This window comes from Lithobates pipiens, unplaced genomic scaffold, assembly GCF_037356315.1.
Source record: "Lithobates pipiens isolate NorthernLeopardFrog02 unplaced genomic scaffold, aLitPip1_a1.2 Scaffold_10, whole genome shotgun sequence".
NCBI classification, from domain to species: domain Eukaryota; kingdom Metazoa; phylum Chordata; class Amphibia; order Anura; family Ranidae; genus Lithobates; species Lithobates pipiens.
The window spans coordinates 219,443,512-219,466,175 of NW_027507686.1; the positions used below are offsets into that span (position 1 = coordinate 219,443,512).

The window sequence follows — 22,664 nt, forward strand, 5'->3', positions numbered from 1 at the left end:
TACAAACACCACCCTCAGGCACTAATGTTGGATGAGAAGGCCTCCACTCTAATTCATCCCAAAGTTGTTCTATCGGGTTGAGGTCAGGACTCTGTGCAGGTCAGTCAAGTTCCTCCACCCCAAACTCACTCATCCATGTCTTTATGGACCTTGCTTTGTGCACTGGTGAGCAGTCATGTTGGAACAGGAAGGGGCCATCCCCAAACTATTCTTACAAAGTTGAGAGCATGAAATTGTCCAAAATGTCCTGGTATGCTGAAGCCTTAAGAGTTCCCTTCACTGGAACTAAGGATCCAAGCCCAACCTCTGAAACCCAACTTCACACCATAATCCCCTCTCCACCAAATGACCAAATGGTTTGGACCAGTGCACTAAGCCAGTTCCATAAAGACATGGATGAGCGAGTTTGAGGAACTTGACTGGCCTGCCCAGAGCCCTGACCTCAACCCGATAGAACACCTTTGGGATGAATTAGAGCAGAGACTGCAAGCCAGGCCTTCTCAACCAACATCAGTGCCTGACCTCACAAATGCGCTTCTGGAAGAATGGTCAAACATTCCCCTAGACACAAACCTAAACCTTGTGGACAGCCTTCCCAGAATAGTGGAAGCTGTTATAGCTGCAAAGGGTGGGCCAACTTAATATTGTACCCTACAGACTAAGACTGGGATGCCATTAAAGCTTATGTGTGTGTAAAGGCAGGTGTCCCAATAGGTGCTATCATTGCATATCCAGAGGTAGAGTTATATCTGTGTAATCTCTCTATTATCTTTTAATTTCACTCAGCTTAAAGAGGAGTTTCCATTTGAAAAAGTAAATTAAAAGTCAGCAGCTATAAATACTGCAGCTGCTGACTTTTAATAATCAAACACTTACCTGTCCCAGGGTCCAGCGATGCGGAGGGGGGGGGGGTCGAAGCTCCGCTCACCCCCCCTCTGCTCGGCGGCACCAGCATTGCAACTGTGAAGCCACAGGCGAGCACCCACTGCGCATGCGTGACGGTGCCGCGATTGGCCGCGCAGTCATCTGGGACCTGTCACGTGTCCCTGATGACTGACAGGAGGGAGGGGGCAGAGCTGAGCCCTTCCTGTGCCGAGGGGAAGTGATGTCACCAGCCCAGGCACTGAAGGAGGCAGACTATGAGGGACCCCCTAGCAACAGGCATTTAGAGGTAAGTTAAAAAAATAAATCCAAATTTAAATTGTTTTATTTTTAGGAATTTTGAAGATTTTATTTTTTATTTTTTATGTGCAACACCCCTTTAAGTCTAGTTTATTTAATAAAGATACAATAAAGAAATAGGCTTTATTTGTCATTGCATACAGTACATACAACAAAATGTGCCATTCCATTGGTGCCAATTAAAAATAAACCTGACTTTGTGAACAGAGAGGCAGCCTACTCATTTTTTCTACCTAATTTTGTTGCAAATTTTTTTGTTTTCGCTTTTGTTTACTAGATTCTCGAGGACAATGAGGTTGATTTACAAATAGGCTGCTCATGAATTTTTACTTTATAAGGGAATTTTGCCTTTGCTTAGTGAATGAGGTGAAACTCTATTGACTTGTATCATCCAGTCTTGATTGGGTATTCTGTGCAAAGCAATTTTTCACCACATTCACTAAGCTAAGAAACATCCCTATGCAAAGTAAAAACTGAGGTTAATTCACTAATTGTGTAGAGCGCGTTCACCATCAATGTGTCTATTCTGTGAACTGCGCACGTGTCATTATTTATTTAGCATTTTCTTTATTGAGAGAATGGGCGCCTTTCATTTTTATGCTGCAGAGTTTCTGCCTATTCATGGATGCAGAAAAACCAGAAAAACAAAAACCTGACCATACAAAATTAGCATCAGCACAATGACCACTTAAGGAGCGAGACTCTTTCTTAGATTTGTTGTTTACAAGTTAAAAACAGTTTTTTTTTGCTAGAAAATTACTTAGAACCCTAAACATTAAAAAAAAAAAAAATTCTAACACCATAGAGAATAAAATGGCGGTTGTTGCAATACATTCTGTCACACCGTATTTGCGCAGAGGTCTTACAGGAGCACTTTTTGTGGAAAAAATACACTTTTTTAAATTAAAAAATAAGACAACCGTAAAGTTAGCCCAATTTTTTTTTTTTTTATTATTAATCTTTATTAAATTTTCACATTATACAGACCACATTTTAAAATTACATTGCCAGGATTCAAATACATCTTCCTTCCATTCCGGAGTCTGAGTTTTAAAGTTCTAGGAAGGGACGGGGGATATGAAAATACATCCATACATCACATATAATTAACAGACAAGAAAAAAAAAACAGTATCTAGACCATACCATAACCCCCCTTATCCTTCCTCAACTATTTTTGCACTTCCTACTTTTTTCCTACTAATATAACCCCTCCCCTCCCTCCCTCCCTTTCTATCAACACCACCCCCCCCTCCCCTCCCCTCCTATATATATATTTGTGCTTTTATTTCACGGTGTATCATAAATGTGTTATGATGATTCCCATACCTTTAATATACACTCCCCCCTCCCCCTCCCCTCTTCCCTTTCCTGTCATGGTTTAAACTGGGGTATGCATCTCTTCTATCCACTCTCGCCAGTTCCTATTAAACTCTTTTAGGTTATTTCGTTTTGCATATACTGCTCTCTCCTTACATAGATATTCATTTACCGCACTTATCCAATCCTCAACTGTGGGGGCTAGCTTTGATTGCCATCTCCTAGCTATCATCCTTCTGGCTTGAAATAAACATCTTAGGATTACTGTTGTTTCTCCTTTTCTCTCTACTTCCTCCTTTCTATAACCTAAGATACACACTATGGGATTTAATTCTATTGCCGTCCCAAAGGCCCTACTTATTATCTTTACCACTCCTTCCCAGTATCTAAATAATTTGGGACATTTCCAGAACATGTGCATTAAATTCCCTGACCCCCCACACCTGGGGCAACAGTCATCTGTTCTCTTACCAAATTTAAATAATTTCTGGGGAGTATAGTATGCTCTATTAATTAGCATCAAGTGGGAAATCCTCTGGGGAGGAGAGACCGAGACCTTTGGGCATGCCGCTAGGATATTTTTCCACTGTACTCGAGTTATATTACCTAAGTCTTGCTCCCATTTCTCCTTCTCGACCCTTCCTTTCCTCTCACTATAGATCTGTTCACCCAACTGGGCATAGAATTTAGATATTAATCCTTTTGTTGGTCCTGCTTGTGCTACTGGGTATAGCAAGGGCAGTTCTTCCCATGTTAATAACAAGTTTCCAAACTGGGTCTTTAAAGCATGCCTCACTTGTATATAGGCATAAAATGAGTTTTGTGATATCTTAAATTCTTTTTGCAGTTGATCAAAAGATTTAATACCCCTGCCGCCATATAAATGGCTGATCCTTACAATGCCACATTTTTCCCATTCTACAATTTTTCCAACCCGCCATATTTCCTGTAGCTTCTTATTGTTCCAGAGAGGCGTATACTTTGTTATTTCACTATATCCCATTTTTTTTTTAACTATATCCCATAGTTTTAACATCATTTTTACTGTAGGGCATCTACACTGGAATGAGTCCGCTTCCAAGGTCTCAATCAGCGTGCTATGTGGGGAGCCTGTTAATACTAATCTCCCATTTGGGGTTCCTCCGTTCATCTCATCAATCCCCCCTAGCTGTTGTAATTGGGACGCCCAAAAATAGCACTCCGGATAAGGGACCGCAAATCCTCCTTCCTCTCCCGGTAGCTGAAGCATCCGCAATCTCAATCTGGCCTGTCCTCCCCTCCATATTAACTCCCTAAACAACATCTCGATTTTATTAAACCAGCTTCTGTTAATCCATATTGGGGCATTATGTAATATATATAAAAGTTGGGGCATCCATATCATTTTTATCAGATTGCATCTGCCAGCCACCGAGAGAGGCATTCGTTTCCATATAGCAATTTTTTGTTTAAACCTAGTCAATAATGGGACTAAGTTATGACTTATATATTGCTTAGGATCCCTTGATAAGGTAACTCCCAGATATTTCAACTTATCCACTATTGGCATTTGGGGGGCTCCCAGGGCCGTTTGCTGACCCATTGGGTCCAAAGGAAGACATTCCGATTTTTCCCAATTTATCTCCAGCCCTGTGAAGCCTCCAAACCCTTGCACCAGTCCCACTGCCCTTGGTAATGAGTACCTCATATCCCCCAAAAACAATAGGATATCGTCTGCATAAAGTGAGATTTTTTCCTCTCCAGTTTTCCTTACGAAACCGACTATCTCCCGGTTTGCTCTAATTGCACATGCCAAGGGCTCTATGGCCAATGCAAAGAGCAGGGGTGATAATGGACACCCCTGCCTCGTCCCTCTCCCCAGTTCTATTTTCCCGGATAACTCATTATTAATTTTTAGTCTTGCACTAGGTTTGTCATATAGCATCCTAATCCATCCTATGAAGGAAGGACCCAGGCCAAATTTCTCCAGAACTTTCCATATATATCCCCATTCTACGCTATCAAATGCTTTCCTTACATCCAATGCCACTACTGCACCCGGAGTATCGTTATCCATTGGGACCTGCAAATTCAAAAAGGCTCTTCTAATATTTATACTCGTTGATCTGTTGGCTATAAACCCTGTTTGGTCCATATGGACTAATCTTGCTATAACTCGATTAAGCCTAGTCGCTAATACCTTGGCCAGTATCTTTGTATCGGTACACAGGAGAGAAATTGGCCTATACGCTGCAACATCTAAGGCGTCCTTCCCTTCTTTGTACAACAGGGTTATAACCGCCTCCATCATTGATGGAGGCAATTTACCCTCCCCATATGCTCCTCTTAACATCTCCAGGAGTTCAGGAATCAGTATCTCGCCAAAATTTTTATAGACTTCAATCGGTAGTCCATCCGGACCAGGCGATTTCTGGTTTGGCATACTCGCAACTGCTTCCTGAAGTTCTTTCAAAGTTATTGGGGCTTCCAGTTCCTCTCTTTCTTCTTGTTTCAAACATGGTACCTCTAATTGACCTAAAAATGTTTCCATTTGCTCATCCATCCCCACTTTCTGTGCAGTATATATGTTTTTATAATATCCTTCAAATGCTTGGCATATACTCCCAGTTTCTGTTGTGACCTTTCCCTCACCTATCCTAATCGCCGAGATTGAGGAAGGACCCGAGTTATTCTTCACCAGTTGTGCCAACATTTTTCCCACGCTTTCCCCTTCAACAAAGGAGGCTTGGCGTTGGAACATATGTTGAATCTCTGCTTTCTTCAGAGTTAATAGCCTAAGTTCTTCTTGTTTATCTAGCCAGATTTTTTCTTTGCCCTGAGTGGGATCGCTAATAAAATCTCTTTCAGCCTCTATCACTTCTCTCCCTATTTGTACCTCCTGTTCCCTAGACTTTCTATTTATTTTTGCTATTGATTGGATCAGGAGACCCCTCAGGAAAGCTTTCAGAGTGTCCCACAGGATCCCTGATGTTACTGTACCCCGATTAGTTTTTAGAAATTCTTTTAATTCCCACTGAATTCTCTCAGGGCGTTCTTCTGTCTCTTTTTTTATCAGTTCTAACCATAGCGGGTTCACTTTCCACAACCTCTGTACCTTACGTTCTCTCATTTTTAATACTGCTGTTACTGGGGAATGATCTGAAATCCCCCTAGGCTGATATTCAATCTTTTCCACCATTTGTAAGGCCAGGTCATTCCCCAGTATCATATCAATCCTGGATAACGTAGTATGCGTGGCCGAGTAACAACTATACTGCCGGACTCCCGGGTTCCCAGTTCTCCATAAATCCCGTAGCCCTACTTCTTCCAGATACTGTCCCAACCTCCCCTGCCAAGCTGGTTCCGCCAGTGTTTTTTCTGGGAATCTATCGACTTTAATATCCAATACCGTGTTGAAATCCCCTACTATTATTGTAGGAACACCATCTATCCCTACTAAAAATTCCTGTAATTTAAAAAGCACTTCCATTTTAAATGGTGGAGGGATGTAGATATTTGCCAGCATACATTCTCTATTTTCAATTAGGCAATGTAAGAAAATGTATCTGCCCTTTTCATCCAAGCTGACCCGTTTACATACAAAATTCACCCCCGTTTTTACCAAGACACTCACCCCTCTACTATATGTCGAATAAACAGAATGATATTGAAATTGATATTTTCTACTCTGCAACCGGTATATTGTATCTCTATTTAAATGGGTCTCCTGCAGGCAGAGCAGCTCTACTCCACATCCCTCCAACAAGGATAGCACTGCTTTTTGTTTCAGCTGCGTCCCCAGTCCCCTCACATTCCAGGAGCCTATCTTAATTTTACCGTCCTGCATAGCCATAAACAAATAGAGAGGAGAGAGGAAAAAAAAGAAAAACCTAGGGCAGGAGAGAGAGAGAGCGAAATAACCAGTCTACTGAGGACACTGTTAAGAACCGTTTTTCTCCCAGTACCCACCAACTCCCCCCTAACTTCTTTTATTACCTTATACCGCACTCCCCAAATATTACTCCCTTGTGTAATAACAAATCTATTAGGCGTCACCATTAACTCATATATTATGTGTCTTTGGATATAAATTATACTATATAATTGTTTATTACCATTTTCCCCCTTGTGACCCATATATTTTCCTCGTTTTTTACCACCCCAAGTTTTACCACCCCCCATTTTGTGTGCTTTTGTGTTTTGAGTTATTTCCTGTACTCCATTTATTAGTGCATACATATTTTTTTTCCCCTTCAGCCTCCCCCCTATTTTCCCTACTACACCCATCCCCTCTCTCCCCTTTCTACCTCCCTCCCCCCCCTCACCCACCTTCCTAGGTGTTACCCTAGGGGCTATTAGTGACCTTATACCACTCTCTTCACAACCACTTTGCCACCCACACCTAGTACACTCGCCGTGTGTTACCTCCCTCCCAACCCCCCTCCCATACTAACACAAACAACACAAACAAACATACAAAAAAAAAAAAAAAAAAAAACCCACACATACTTCATCCCCCCTTCTCTTTCTATCTTCCTATCCCACTCAGTACTAGAAACCCCAACAACTACAACTTTTCTTTATTTTCTTCTATCCATTTTTCCACTTCCATTGGGGAACAGAAAACCTGAGTATGCCCTAATGCATTAATCCGTAGCTTTGCAGGATAAAGAAGAGCATACGGCACCCTGAGCTTCTGTAACCTGCGTTTCACCTGGAGGAACTCTACCCTTTTTCTCTGAAGTTCTGGGGAAAAATCAGAATATAATGAAATTCTAACACCTTTATACAGTACATTCCCCATTTCCCTTGCCTTCCGTAATAACACCACTTTATCTTTATAATTAAGTAATTTCATTAATAATGGCCTGGGACGGCCCCCCTCCAATGGTGCTCTAAAGGGTACCCTATGCGCCCTCTCTATTGAGAACGCTGTTGAAAAAGCATCCCTCCCAAACAGTTCAACCAGAAGATGCTCCATAAACTCAGCAGGGTTTACACCCTCACTTTTTTCCGGAAGCCCCACTACTCGCACATTGTCCCTCCGGAGCCTATTTTCCATTTCGTCCATTCTTGTTCTATATCCGCTGAACTGCTCCTTCAGGCTTTCTACTTCTTTAATTAGGAAGGTTGAATCATCTTCTAATCTACTAGTCCTTATCTCAAGTTCTGTCGTCCTTTCCACCACTTTCTGTAGGTCCTGCCTTACCACCAGTAAATCCTCCTTCACTCCCTTCATTTGGTTACAAAGTTCTTTCAGTGAGATGTTGCATGCATTTACGGCCAGTAGCACGTCCTTTATAGTTGGCTCTTTTTCTAACGGGGGGGAGTCGCCTGCTGTCGTTTCTATATACTGTTCCCCTGCGTCCGCATTTTTATTTACTGAGGATTTTGCCACTGCTCCAACCTGTGTGTTAATATTAATGTTTGACTGTCCCATACTTTTCCTTTCGGTCATTACACCTTGCTGCCCCTTTAACTGTCCTTTTTTTGGAGGGGTCTGAGATGACTGTACCGGGTTATGAGCATACTGTTCTAACTTAGCTGCTGTGGCGGACTGTTGCGAGCTTTTTTCCCCCCTTTCTTTTGCAGAGCGCAGATGTTGCATCTTACTTTCCCTTTCTCACCTCTTACTTCAGAACAATCAAAACAGAACAGTCCCGGTTATAGCGTGTTTTTAAGAGGGTTTTGACCCGACCACACACCACACAATAATCACTGAATGCAGTAGTAGCCGTGTGCCAATGTTCATTTCAAGTATCACAGACACTTCCTATCACATTAACTCAGGTACCGTTTAGCCTGTTAATAATTAGCACAAACACCTTCCCTCAGTTGATAAATTAATGATGCACTGAGCTAGCCTTATAATCAGTCCACAGGCCACAGGTTCAGATATTCCTGGAAACTGCTTACAAAAATGTTCGGGTTTTTTTTTTTCCTTTTCCAGGAGGTATTCCTTTACGTGTGTTACCCAGGCTAATAGATTAGATTAGCAGACACATACACAAGGCGAAGGGATCCGGGCATCCAGACATCCAGAGGAGACAAACTGACAGGGGAACGTAAATGTTTCTTACCCCCTTCGGTGCCCTCCTGATTAAGTACTACCAGTCCACAGGCATCACAGGCATCACTGTGTCCCAGCTTTCTCCACCAGATCACCACTACAATGCCCCTCAGACTGCCGGTTTCTTCCTCCCCTCAATCCCGCCGCTTACCTCCTTCCTCCTGTTGCGGCTTGCCGGGGAGCGGGGGAACCTTCGGTGGTTTGATGTGAGCGGTGTCTTCTCCGTAGATGGTTCGGCGTTGGTCGGAGGTACTCGTGAGCTCGTACTTCACTTCGGCCGTCGGGACACGGAACCCGGAAGTCAGCGGGGATCCCCGAGAGCTTGGCACGATAAGGTAGTGTCACGCCGTCGCTCCTCCTCCCGTCCAGTGTCCAGCTATGCTGCTCAACTCAACTCCAGCCCTCCTTGCACTGCACTGCACCCGGCCGTAATTTTAAGCGCTCCACGCTTTCGCCATGGGGGCTTGGGAGGGAGACACACACGGCGGCTTCCTCACACACTCACTCACTCCGCTCCACCCATCCGGCCACGCCCCCCTGCTGACACTTTTTTTGCCCAATTTTTATTATATATATATATATATATATTTTTTTTTTTTTTCATTATTATTATTATTTTTTTTCAATTTTGTGAAAGATAATGTTACGTTGAGTAAATTGATAGTCAACATGTCACGTTTTAAAATTGTGACTGCTCAAAGAATGGCGACAAACTTTTATCCTTAAAACCTCCATAGGCGACGTTTAAAAAATTCTACAGGTTGCATATTTTGAGTTACAGAGGAGGTCTAGGGCTAGAATTATTGCTCTCACTCTACCGATCGTGGCAATACCTCACATGTGTGGTTTGAACACCATTTTCATATGCGGACGCTACTCACGTATGAGTTCGCTTATGCGCGCGAGTTTCGGCGGGAGGGGGCGCGATTAAAAAAACAATATTTTTTATTCTTACGCTGCTTTCTTTTTTTTTTTAAAGTGTCACTTTTATTCCTATTACAAGGAATGTAAACATCTCTTGTAATAGAAAAAAAGCATGACAGGTCCTCTTAAATATGAGATCTGGGGTCCAAAAGACCTCACATCTCATATTTACACTAAAATGCAATAAAAAAAATAAAATATTGTTATTTAAAAAAAGAATTTAAAAAAATGGCCCCCTCTCCCGCCGCCAATAAAAGTAAATGATCTTGTGGCGAATCTGCCGCAGAGACCACTTTTATCCTGAGGATATATAAAGAGGATACCGGGGTTGTGGCAGCTAGCTGCTGCCATAACAATGATATCCTCCTTCAAAATAAGGACGTATATCGGCGTGCGGCGGTCCGGAAGTGGTTAAATATGGCATTAGGGTTTTTGTATTTTAGTTTTGCATTACTAATCTTTGGGCGCTCCTTCAACCCTACCTGTAGGGCTTGTTAGCCTGACAAACCTCCAAGAACAATAAATGACCCTGGTGTTAGCAGCTTACCTCTGATAAATAAATTATAAATGGTGACAAAATAATAGCTGGTAGCGCTCAATCAAACAGATACAAAAAATGTTGTGTTACAATTATATAGTGATAATGTAAAAAAATAAAACAAAAAAAACTTAAAGGATAAGTTCACTTTAAAAAAATAAAATAAATAAATGCACTTTTTTTTGCTGGTAAAAAAATATGCATTTATTATTTTTTGTTGCAGGAGCCTGTAAAGCATTGCGCCAGGGATCAGCAGATCACTGATGCCATGCAGGTCTCATGCAGACTGTCAGTGTATCTGCTTCCTCTTCCCCATACAAGGAAGCTGATGCCCTCTTTATAGTCCCGTCGTACGATTTCTACGTCACCACGTTCTAAACGATCGGATTTTCCGACAACTTTGTGCGACTGTGTGTATGCAAGACAAGTTTGGGCCAAAATCCGTCGGAAAAAATTGAATGGATTTTGTCGTCGGAATGTCCGACCGTGTGTACGGGGCATTAGGCACTATTCCATTATATTTAACGTAACATTTATAGAGTATTACATAATTGCTCCAGCAGCACAGCACCAATATTCTATATTTTTCCACAAATTGAGGAATGCCAAAAAAGTATAATACCCATCTACAAATATTAAACATTTTAATAATACATAGGGATAAATGAGGGGAATTCATTTAAAACTAACATAATCATTGAGAGCTTTGAAATATGACAGTTGTTAATTGTTACTGTATTTTGAAATAAGGATGAAAATATATAATATAATATATAAAAATTCATTGCTATTATTATTATTTTTTTCATTTTGTATAAGCCATGTATGTCTTAATGATTTTGCTTTGTTGGTTGTCAGCAGCATTTTCTTTCTATTTACTCTATTTACTTAGCCCATGCAAATGAAGCATCTCAATTCCACAATAGTGATCTTTGCATCTGGCTCTCCCCTTGTCCTGGTTTTGGGGTGGAACAATGAGTGGAATTTACAAAAGAAATCCAGATACTGTATTCTTATTGGATAACCTCAGCCCTTCTAGATGTTTATAAGCCAGTCTCACCCCATGGTCAATTACCTTACCTCCAGTAACACTGAGGCTAAGACATGGCAACCACTATTTTAATCCTTATCTCTGCATCATTCTTGTCTCTGGGAGAGATGTTGCCCATTGCGGTAAGTGCCACACAATGGTTTGCCCTTCATTCTAAATGTACAAGCTCCTTAATATCTACTATACTAACCACTGGGAACTGTAAAGCCCCATACACACTATCAGATTTTCTGCTGATTTTTGTCTTCGCATTTACCAAAACCATGTAGTGCAAAGGCCTGCCTGATTGCATACACATTGAAAGTCCTAAGGTTTGACCTCATATTATATGGTTTTGAAGGAAAAAATCTGTACAAAATCTGATAGTGTGTATGGGGCTTAAGGGTCTGCTTGGGTGTATATAAACAAATGTGCAAGTTTACATAGATCGTCGTATTCCATCATTTTAGAATATCTAAATGGCGTTATACCGAGGTGGTGCAATCAGAATACAGTGTGTACGGCAAGCTTTATAATTGGTTCTCATGTGGATATTTGTTTAGTCAATCAAAAATGTTAAACAAAATTTGGTGATTTAACTTGGCAAAAGTCAAAATTGATCAAGACCTCACTAGATTGAATAGAGGGTCTCTTGTTTGCATGATTGTTTTAATATTCATTTTGTTGCGTGTGCAGACACCATTAGGTATTGTTTCCATCTGCATGGTTTCGGTGCATTGTCCACACTAACGCATATGATTTTCTTACAGACTTTCCAGCGGGATGACAGCTTTGGTAAGTACAAGAATATATCCTATTATAATACTTACTGAATTTAGGCATTTCTTTTAAAAACTTTGTTCTGGAAACAAAAATAATAATAATTATATTAATTTAGAAAATATATTAAAAAGCTTTACTTAAGTAGAGCAGTGTTGGGTTTGCACTTACAGAGCTATGGTCCTGGGTTTAAGAATGTATGTTTTTCTCCTATTAGTCCTGCCCCCCCCCAAAAAAAGAAAGCAAGTAAGGCATTGGCATCATACTTAACCACTTCAACTCCAGAAGTTATACCCCCCTTCCTGACCAGGCCATTTTTTGCAATACGGCACTGCGTTATTTTAATCGCTTCAGCCCTGGAAGATGTTACCCCCTTCCTGACCAGAGTACTTTCTGCAATTCAGCACTGCGTCGCTTTAGCCGACGTTGCACCCAAAAAAAAAATCGATGTCATTTATTTTCTACCAAACAGAGCTTTCTTTTGGTGGTATTTGATCACCCCTGCGGTTTTTATTTTTTGCGATATAAACAAAAAAAGAGCGACAATTTTGAAAAAAAAATCAACATTTTTTACTTTTTGCTATAATAAATATCCCCGCCAATTAAAGGGGACATACAGGTACGCCCATTTGCCCACTGTTGCCATTGTACCAACATATATCGTGTACAGTGGTTGGCAAGTGGTTCATTTATAATTGCGCGGTCATGCAACGCTGTAACTAAACAAATTATGTATTTCCCCCCCCCCCCCCAAAAAAATAGAGCTTTCTTTTGGTGGTACAGACATACCCCACTTTTATGTACACAATGGGGTTTATTTACTAAAGCTGAAAAGTGCAAAATCAGGCTCACTTCTGCATAGAACCCAATGAGCTTCTAACCCCAGCTTGTTCAATTAAGCTTTGGTAATAACTTTGGTAATAACACCTGGAAGCTCATTGGTTTCTATGCAGAAGTGAGCCTGATTTTGCACTTTTCAGCTTTAGTAAATAAACCCCATTGTGTACCTAAAAGTGAGGTATGCCTGTATTTCATCACCTCATTTTTTGCGCTATAAACAAAGAACAACAAACAATTTTGAGAAAAAAAAACTCTATTTTTTACTTTCTGCTATAAAACACAGCCAATAAACAAATGTAAACAAAAAATCAAATTTCTTCATCAATTTAGGCCAATATGTATTCTGCTACATATTTTTGGTAAAAAAAATCCAAATAATTGCATATCGTTTGGTTTGTGCAAAAGTTATAGCATCTACAAACTATGGAATATATTTTTTTTTTCACTAGTAATTGCAGTGATCAGCAACTTATAGCGACACTTTGACACATTTGATACTTATTGGGGACCAGTGACACTGCTACAGGGACCAGTGCTAAGAAAATATGCACTGTCACTGTACAAATGACACTGGTAGGGGTTAAAGTGATTGTAAAGGATCGTTTTTTATTTTTTTTTAAATTACAAACATATCATACTTACCTTCACTGTGCAGCTTGTTTTGCACAGAGTGGCCCCTATCCTTGTCTTCTGGGGTCCCCCGGTGGCTCTCGCGGCTCCTCCTCACATCAGGTACCCCCCCAGGAGAAGTGCTCTCCCGAGGGGGTTATCTTATGGGGCGCGATCCCGAGTCCAGCGTTTGCGTTCACAGATACGAATGCCGGACACGGCCCTGCCCCCAATGGCTGTGCTGCTGCTATCATACTATCCAATCAAGAGCCAGGACTCGGTGGAGATGAAGGGGCTCAGGTAAATATGTGAATATTTTAGTGTGCATGTTCTGGGCACAGGTTCACTTTAACAGCCCCAAATTTTATTGGCTATATAAGTTTGTCTTTGGCTCACTTTCAGTTAAATCTTGTTAGTCCGTTTTATGTTTGGTGTGTTATAAGGATGAATGACAAACTTGCCCTCATATATCAAATATTTTTTTTAATAATTTTTTTAGAAGATGCTGACACAACTTCCTTTAATGATGATGAATGGACCATTTCTGATCAAATAGCACAAGCAAATAAAGGTAATGTCAAGATTACTCTCTAATCTCTTTTCCATACAAATAATCACCAGTTGGATAATGTCTATGTCTTAGGAAGAAGTTGACCTTAAAGCAGCCCTCTAAATTTCCACTCACCTTCTGGCATTAGGTGAGTGGACATAAGCTGAGGGCGACGGGAGCTGCCAAAGTTTACTTTTCCTATTAACAAGCTGGTGATTGGTTGCTCGGACAGCCTAGCAACCAATCACCAGCTTGTCAATAGGACAAGTTAAATCGGAGTTCCACCCAAAAATGGAACTTCCGTTTTAAGTATTGGTGACCCCCTAACATGCCACATTTGGCATTTCATTTTTTTGGGGGGGAGCGGGTACCCTGTTTTTACAGGCACCCAGCTCCCACCTTCTCCCGAGGCTCCACATCGGCAGAAGGAAGATCACCTCTCCCCCCTCCCTTTCTGCAGTCTTCTGGGACACATCACAGGTCCCAGAAGATTGCCTGAACATTCTCCTCTCATAGGGGACAGTCTCGCCCCCTAGTGGTGGTTCTAGCTCTGCACTGGAATAGACACAATACGGACATCGTACTACACCCAGCTACCACTTGGATTTTAGAGTAACTTTAGCAATAATGTAAGCATATTTAAATAAATAGTATATTGATATATGTGATATTGATGTATATACGCTCATTTAACTGCTAAAATTACTCTGCAATTCAAGACGTAGCTGGGGTACTAAGATGTTCACATGGGTGTTCTCTCAGAATACTGCTACCCGTCAGATCATAAAGTATGTGGAACGCATAGTGTGCCGTGGAACGCATTGCGAATGTAAGTAAGTATTTTTTGGTCGGAACATCACTTCCATTGCATTATCTGATGGGTAGCAGTCATTTTATAGAATACCAGTGCTTGCACCCGAAGCTGATGAACGGATCGGCTAGGGGTGTCAACACCTGGACACTAAATACCTGGACAGGTAAGTGTCCTTATATTAATGTATTTGTAGCTGCTGACGTTTAATTTTATTTTTAATACAGACTGGAACTCCGATTTAAGGCCTGGCTAGTAGTTCAGGACTTGAAATTTTGAGCCCTGCCTTATTCCTGAATTTGCCCTAAATTTTCCCACCCCCTCTCTTGACCCCTAAATTAACCTAAACTAAACCTCCTTTCCCAATTGCTTCCTCTTACCTTGGCAGCTTCTAGACATGTGTGTGTTTGTGTGTATGTATCTCATAAATATATACCTATTGCAACATATAGCACCATAAAAAGCCTTCACCAAGCATTAAGCTTGCAAACAACTCAACCTACTGGCTGCAAATGTTAAACATGAACTATTCACATTCATTATTTTATATTAACCTGTTTATAATGCAAATAATTTAATGGGGTTTTACTAAAATTGGAGAGTGCAAAATCTGTTCACAGAAACAGGGTAGGGACTGATGTGAGTGTACAGCGATAGGGACAATTGTAGACATTCACTCAGGTTGAACTGGATGGACTGGTGTCTTTATTCAACCTAACTAACTATGAAACCAATCAGCTTCTAATTTCAGCTTGTTCAATTAAGCTTTGACAAAAAAGAACCTGGAAGCTGATTGGTTTATATGCACAGCTGCTCCAGATTTATACCGAGCAACAGAAACACAGAATATGAAAAACAACAACATTGTAGTTATCATCTAAACGATAAAAGTGAGACATTAATTCTTGTTTATCCTTGCAGATTCCCCTGTTTTTCTTATCGATGGTGACATCAAATTGAACAACCAACGCAGCGCATTGATATGTAACTCCTGCCAATGGGGAAAATCAAAAGACGGAATCGTTAGAGTCCCCTATGTCATCGCTCCTAGTTATAGTAAGTTGGCTTCACTATAGATTGAACTTATAGGTCTTTTGTCACCTTATAGAACATTAGTCCTTATCCATAGGTATTATGTGAGGGAAAGGTGATGTCACTTCCTGTGCCCCCACTGGGGTCCAGTGTCTATGGAGTGACTACACACCCATGAAGTGAAGGTGGTCGGTCCATATACAGAACACAACACAGAGTGTACATAGCGCAGAGAACCACAAGGTGCAGGAAAAAAAGTCGCACAGTTCCCTCATCAACACAAACAGTGCTGACATAGGAATCCCTCCTGCTGAGCAATTGTCTGCTTCCGGAGGTGGGTGAGGAAAGCCGTCCTCGCTGGGAGAAGACAATGTATATTGCTAGCGGCTGTATGAGCAGGTTGGTTGTACTCAGATCGATCGATCAACTTGGTACAATCAGCCTGCCCACACACTGTTCAAATCTCAGGATTTGAACCATCTATGGCCGGTCTTACTCTACACAAAAAAAAATGATTAATAATTATTTCTTGTCTGTGTTACTTTTGGAGGTCTCCATACTCCCTTCCTGTCCCGTGTAACAGTTGTCATCCAGACAGTAAGCGCTCTTTCAGACAGGCGGTAATGGTATAGCAGCAGCTGGCAGGCACTCAGGAGGTACTACTGCCGTCTCCTGATGCCTGTTGTGTTTTTGTTTGCTTTTTTATTTTTTGTAGCATGGTCCCGAACCTCCTTCGGTCTAATGAGAACCTCCAGGGCCAGAGATAGCCGACTAGACATGGGCGCTGTCAAAAAATTTGTTTGGTTTCGTTTCATACGGAAAAAAAAACACGTATTTCGTAATTCGTGTATGGAATTCAATTCGGATTCGTACAAAATACACATTTTTCGTTCGATTCGTAAACTTTTAGTTAAAATAACGAAAGTTCGTTATGATGAATTTATCATTATGAGGGGTTCCCACCATCCCTATGCTGTGCTGACTTCCTCGGTTTTTAACCTTTAGTTTCGTTAACTTTTCATAAAAATAACGAAAGTTCAATATGATGAATTTATTATTATGAGGGGCTCCCACCATCCATGTGCTGTGCTGACTTGGTGAACAAAACACCAGTCATGTTTCTGTTAATTTGGATCTGAAATTCATTAACGAAATTTCATATTTTGTATGAAATTCGTAAGCATAGAAATTCCCATAGGGTTCCCACCATCCCTGTGCTGAGCTCCCAGGTCTGTAGACCTGCTGTGTGTCCATTATGAGGAGTTCCCATCATCCCTGTGCTGAGTTCCCGGGTCTGAGTGTACACCCGCTGTGCCCATTATGAGGGGTTCTGAGATTCCACCCACGAGCCAGACTCTGGAATATCACCAGGGAGGTTAACAAACTTTTGTGGGAAAGAGGGTTAGGGTTAGGACACCCTTAGGTAGTTGCATGTTCAATTGGCAGACTCTGAGACTTCAATAGGAGGACAGCCATGCAGGGGAAGGTATCCAGCAAGACGCCACATCTGCATGTGCAGGAATACTGTCTCCTATGGCAACAGTCTTTAACAGTTCCTAACACAAATCCTAACAGTTCCTTTCTATTCTACTACAATATCCTTGTAGTTCTTCAGCCCACTGAGCTCCCGGTCTCCCACTAGACCTGCTGATTCATTGTCACTGAATCCCTTGAGCTCCTCCAATCTTCACTCTCAGTATCTTCCTCAAGCGTTACCCCTGCTTCTCTGCTGGACAGCCTATCAGCCAAATGTGCCCGGGATAGGCCCCATCTCCGGCCTAGCAACCTGGGCAATACAACACACATCCACCCAGACAACCTAGATCCCCTGACTCCACCTGAATATATAGGCTCTCCTAGCAGGCCAAGGTATTCAAGAAAACCCCTACCCATTGGCTGAGATACTCCATATACCCATAACCTGACCTTGCGTTGTCCTTCTCATATCTGGTACCACCAAGTACCCGGCCACCTAGTGGTAAAAGAGAAAAGTGCAGCAAGGCCAAACTTAGGGAGAAATCAATAGATCTCTAACAATCAACCGGGATAATTAATTCCTAGCAAGTAAATTTGTGAGGAGCAACCCTGCCTAAACTCCAGGTTGCTTTTTGTAGCAAGGCCCCGGACCTCCTTCGGTCTAATGAGAACCTCCAGGGCCAGAGATAGCCGACATCCTTCTGTGTATAGTGGGTTGTGAGGCATGGTGGGTGCAAGATGATTAAAGTCATTGGGCGCCAGACACTTCTTGAATGCAACCGGCCACCTAGTGGTAAAAGAAAAGTGCAGCAAGGCCAAACTTAGGGAGAAATCAGTAGATCTTTATCAATCAACCAGGATAATTATTCCTGACAAGTAAATTTGTGAGGAGCAACCCTGCCTAAACTCCAGGGTGCTACATTTTAATTGCCAAACACCAATTTTATATTACCCGACCACACCGTAAACTACGTGCCAAGAGCTTGGCTTGTGGTTGCAGAGGGGCCCCATTGATCCCAGCAGTTTTACAGGCCACCAACAGTGAGGCTGAATGTGTACATGTGCCTTCCACCTGTACCAAAACACGGAATTCTCATGTACCGGGGATAAACGCAAGGTCTTATGTGTTCCCTAAAGTTTTATTTTTACTTTATGCTTTCTGACAGGCCCGTACAGGTTTTTCACCTTTGCATCTGTGTTTACTACATTTTTAGACTGCTTTGGAAAATGACGTTGTTATGTTGTTCCTAAAAGCTTTTATATGGATTTAAAAAATTGACTTTTTTGCACCAACATACTGTATGTCAATGCATTGCACGGGTGTAACCTGGCACCATTAAAAAGAATGTCCATATCCTGCATGTGCCTTACTTTGCATTACAATGCGTATGATAAAATAAATAGTTGTGAATGGGCCCCTAAACTGCTTTCTTTTCAACAGCTAATTCAAGTAGAGATTTGATCATATCTGCCACACTAGAGTTTGCAACAATGACCTGCCTGCGCTTCCAAAACAGGACCACAGAGCCCAACTACCTCAGTTTTGAAGATAATCAAGGAGGGTAAGTGTCAAGATTGTTAGTAGCTTTCCTTTTCATAGTGTCTCCATTACAAGGGGTCCAGTCGATCATCAATAAAATGGGTGTAGTCTCCTCTATCCTGTATCATGTGGCTCGTTCTTTGGGGCCAATTGTACAAGCATAGTTTGGACAGGGAGTATGTTTGCCTCTGACTTGCAAATAGAGGGCTGGTGCCTATCTAAGAAAATGTCCTTGGCCAAGAGCCACGGGTAAATAGAAAGAGGGTCCTTTACCAAGTATGCATGTTTTAAGAATTGTATTTGTATTTGTTTATGTGCAGTTGCTGGTCCTATATTGGGAAGGTGAATGGCAGACAGATAGTGAGCATCGATAAAGACTCCTGTATGAGCTATGGTATAATCCAACATGAAACGATGCACTCACTGGGTTTCCGTCACGAACACAACAGATTCGACAGAGACAATTATGTGGCCATCAACTGGCAGTATATCTCAAAAGGTAAGTGAATTGGTCAGATATAAATATGATATGGTGTCCATGTGTCAAACCTCTTGTGACAGAAGACATGAAATATACACTATATTACCAAAAGTATTGTGACGCCTCCCTTTACATGCACATGAACTTTAATGGCACCTCAGTCATAGTACATAGAGTTCAATGTTGAGTTGGCCCACCCTTTACAGCTATAACAGCTTCAACTCTTCTAGGAAGGCTGTCCACAAAGTTTAGAAGTGTGTCTATGGGAATGTTTGATCATTCTTTCAGATTTAAAGCAGAACTCAGAGATTTTCAAAAAATCCCCAATTAGTACACCCCCCAAACATACCACTTAAGAGATATGTGTGAATTTTCGGGAAGTCAGCTCTGTGATTCAAAAAGGGGATCATCTTTTCTGGCAGGGAGGATCTCTTAGAACAGTGATTGCATCATATCCTCTTCTCTCTCTCTAACAGTAATCAGCCTACATTTCCCATGAATCCTTGGGATGGGAGTGAATGTGGGAGGGACACGAGGCTTGTACATGTAAATGTGAACTCACCCACTTCAACATAAATCATTCTGTAGCCAGCAAGCCATACATAACACACTGTATGATAGGTTACAGCCTTATAAATGCAAAGCATTTTAATATAAATGCAAACCAGTGCAACGTGTCAGTGTCCACCAGTGCCAAATGTCAGGGACCACCAGAGCCAAATGTCAGGGACCACCAGTGCCAAATGTCAGGGACCACCAGTCAGGGACCACCATTGCCGCATGTCAGGGACCACCAGAGCCAAATTTCAGGGACCACAACCAGTGCCGAATATCAGGGACCGCCAGAGCCAAATGTCAGGGATCACCATTGCAGAATGTCAGGGACCACCAGAGCCAAATGTCAGGGACCACCAGAGCCAAATGTCAGGGACCACCAGAGCCAAATGTCAGGGACAACCAGTGCAGAGTGTCAGGGACCACCAGAGCCAAATGTCAGGGACCACCAGTGCCGAATGTCAAGGACCACCACCAGTGCCGAATATCAGGGACCACCTCCAGTGCCGAATATCAGGGACCACCTCCAGTGCCGAATATCAGGGACCACCAGTGCCGAATGTCAGGGACCACCAGTGCCGCATGTCAGGGACCATCAGTGCAGATTATCAGTGCAGTGTCACCAGTGCAGATTATCAGTGCCGATCAGTGCAGTGTCACCAGTGCAGGTTATCTCAGCCCATCATTGCGGTGTCACTAGTGCCTTATTAGTGTCCATCAGTGTGGAGTCACCAGTGCTTTATCATTGCCCATCAGTGTGGTGAAACCAGTGCCCATCGGTGCAGAGTCACCAGTGCCTTATCAGTGCCCATCAGTGTGGAGTCACCAGTGCTTTATCATTGCCCATCAGTGTGGTGAAACCAGTGCCCATCAGTGCAGAGTCACCAGTGCCTTATCAGTGCCCATCAGTGTGGAGTCACCAGTGCTTTATCATTGCCCATCAGTGTGGTGAAACCAGTGCCCATAGGTGTGGAGTCAACAGTGCCTTATCAGTGCCCATCCTTGCAAAGCAGGGATAGTTACAGATACTCTGGATGGCAGAGCGCATCTCAGGCTGATAGGTCTGTATGTGAAAACACCGAGACAGATGGTGGGATGGCGGGCAGGCGGTGGCGGCGGGTGGACGAGGTGGTGCTAGCAGGGAGGAGGAGGAGGGAGCAAAGGGGGAGGACACCGCCTCTATGAGAGGCACAGACCAGGGGCTATGAGACCCCTCAGCCCACTACAGCGAGCCAGGTGGAAATAGAACTCCCTGCTCAGTCTCAAAGGACTACAAGGGGGCATGTCAGATCGCTAGCTGAGGTTACTGGAGGGATAGCAGCCAACGGTCTTACAAACAGGAAGTCACCAGGCAATAACGCTTTTTCAGAAAGTTCAGCCGGTTGTTGCAGAGAAACTACAGAGCTCAGAAGAATATGGCTGACATCGTTGGTTAAGGGAGGAGATCAGCAACGAGAACATGAAAAAATGTGCCCAGAGTTCTGCTTTAAAGCCCATTTTCCCTGTGCTCCACTCAAAGTTTCAGATTAATCAGTTGGAATGCTTGCTTTGCTGAAAAGACACAGAAGGGACTGAACATAGGGCAGATACAAGGGTTTAAATCATACAACCTAACTGCAGCTGAAGCAATGACTTTCTAAACTTTTTTACATGTCACCTAACATTTGTAGTCTTTGTGGATATGTCCCATTACATTGGCAGTCATGGGAAGCTTGCCCACTTGTGTGGATGCTCAGTATAGGTGTTTGAACAATTCACCACTACATACTGCTTAAAGGAACCCCTTGTAACCTCAAGAGGTACCCAAGGGCTCTAAGGAACCTTTGTTGAGAAACGCCAATCTACATGAATTTAAGGTGGAAAAAAGGTAGGTGAACTTGCCTAGAGTCAATATGTATGCAATAGTTCAGGTTGACTTCCTGAGATCAAAGTAATGATAATTCATATGTGGCACTCTTTGATTAAAAATCAGTTTGCTGTCCTAATTCGTATACAAGAGACCAAAACAATTTTGGGTAGGGTGGAGGGGAGGAGGGGTGTAGGAGTATGGAACATTTAAGCTGTTTTTAATAGGCCAAATGTAGCTCATGTACAGGTGATTTGTTTTACAGAAAATAAAGGGCTTTTTGTGGTGGATCGTGGGAACACTACCAATATTCCTTATGACTATACTTCTGTGCTGCATTATGGCAGGTAAGAGAATACAAGTAAAATCCCATTCATTTAAATGGCCCCTGTTTACATCTGAGCGTTTTGTAGCCTGAAGAAAAATGGCTGACACTCAAAATAGGACATGAGCTTCTTTTTTAGCAGATCACATGCGTTTTTCTGCTTTTTACATGGGTGACCTGTTGACCTGTGCAAAATCGCGGGGAAAACGCGGTAAAAATGCACAACTTTCTGCCTGAAAACGCAACACTCAGCCTTAATAGCACTCATGAGCCATGGCCAAGGACAGCAGGGCAGGATGGGCAGCACAACCTTGAAAACTGCCAAATTGTGATATATTTTTTTGTTCCCCAATTCTGGCCACCTCTGTGACTATAATATACAACAGAACTGTAGAGGGAAGGGGATGCAGAAAGGAGGCAGAAGACTGTTAAACACGACCGGACTTTTGGACAGCAAAGGTCCGATGGAACGAATCCATCAAACAATTCGATTGTGTATGGACTCCATCGGACTTTTGCTGTCCAAAAATCTGATGGACTTTATAAATAGAACATGTTTCAATTTTTTTTTTGCCCGAACTCCGCCGGACCCAGTTCCTATCGAGAAATCCGCTCGTGTGTGTGCTAGTCCGACGGACAAAAACCAACGCTAGGGCAGCTATTGGCTACTGGCTATGAACTTCCTTATTGCAGTCTGGTCCTACGTCATCACGTTCGAATCCGTCGGACTTTGGTGTGATTGTGTGTAGCCAAGTCTGTTAATTCGGAAAGTCTGTT

General features: G+C 42.3%; 1 protein-coding gene across 1 annotated transcript in view; it reads left to right on the forward strand.

The window, feature by feature from the left end:
• Positions 1-11,266: 11,266 nt before the first annotated feature.
• LOC143940173 (astacin-like metalloendopeptidase) overlaps positions 11,267-22,664 on the forward strand; it is a 33,328-nt gene continuing 21,930 nt past the window's right edge. Inside the window, exons 1-6 of the mRNA XM_077461295.1 lie at positions 11,267-11,837; positions 13,771-13,842; positions 15,554-15,688; positions 18,582-18,702; positions 19,001-19,179; positions 21,828-21,909. Of these exons, the coding sequence (XP_077317421.1) occupies positions 11,798-11,837; positions 13,771-13,842; positions 15,554-15,688; positions 18,582-18,702; positions 19,001-19,179; positions 21,828-21,909 (629 nt within the window). The 5' untranslated portion in view covers positions 11,267-11,797. The remainder of the gene's footprint in view (positions 11,838-13,770; positions 13,843-15,553; positions 15,689-18,581; positions 18,703-19,000; positions 19,180-21,827; positions 21,910-22,664) is intronic.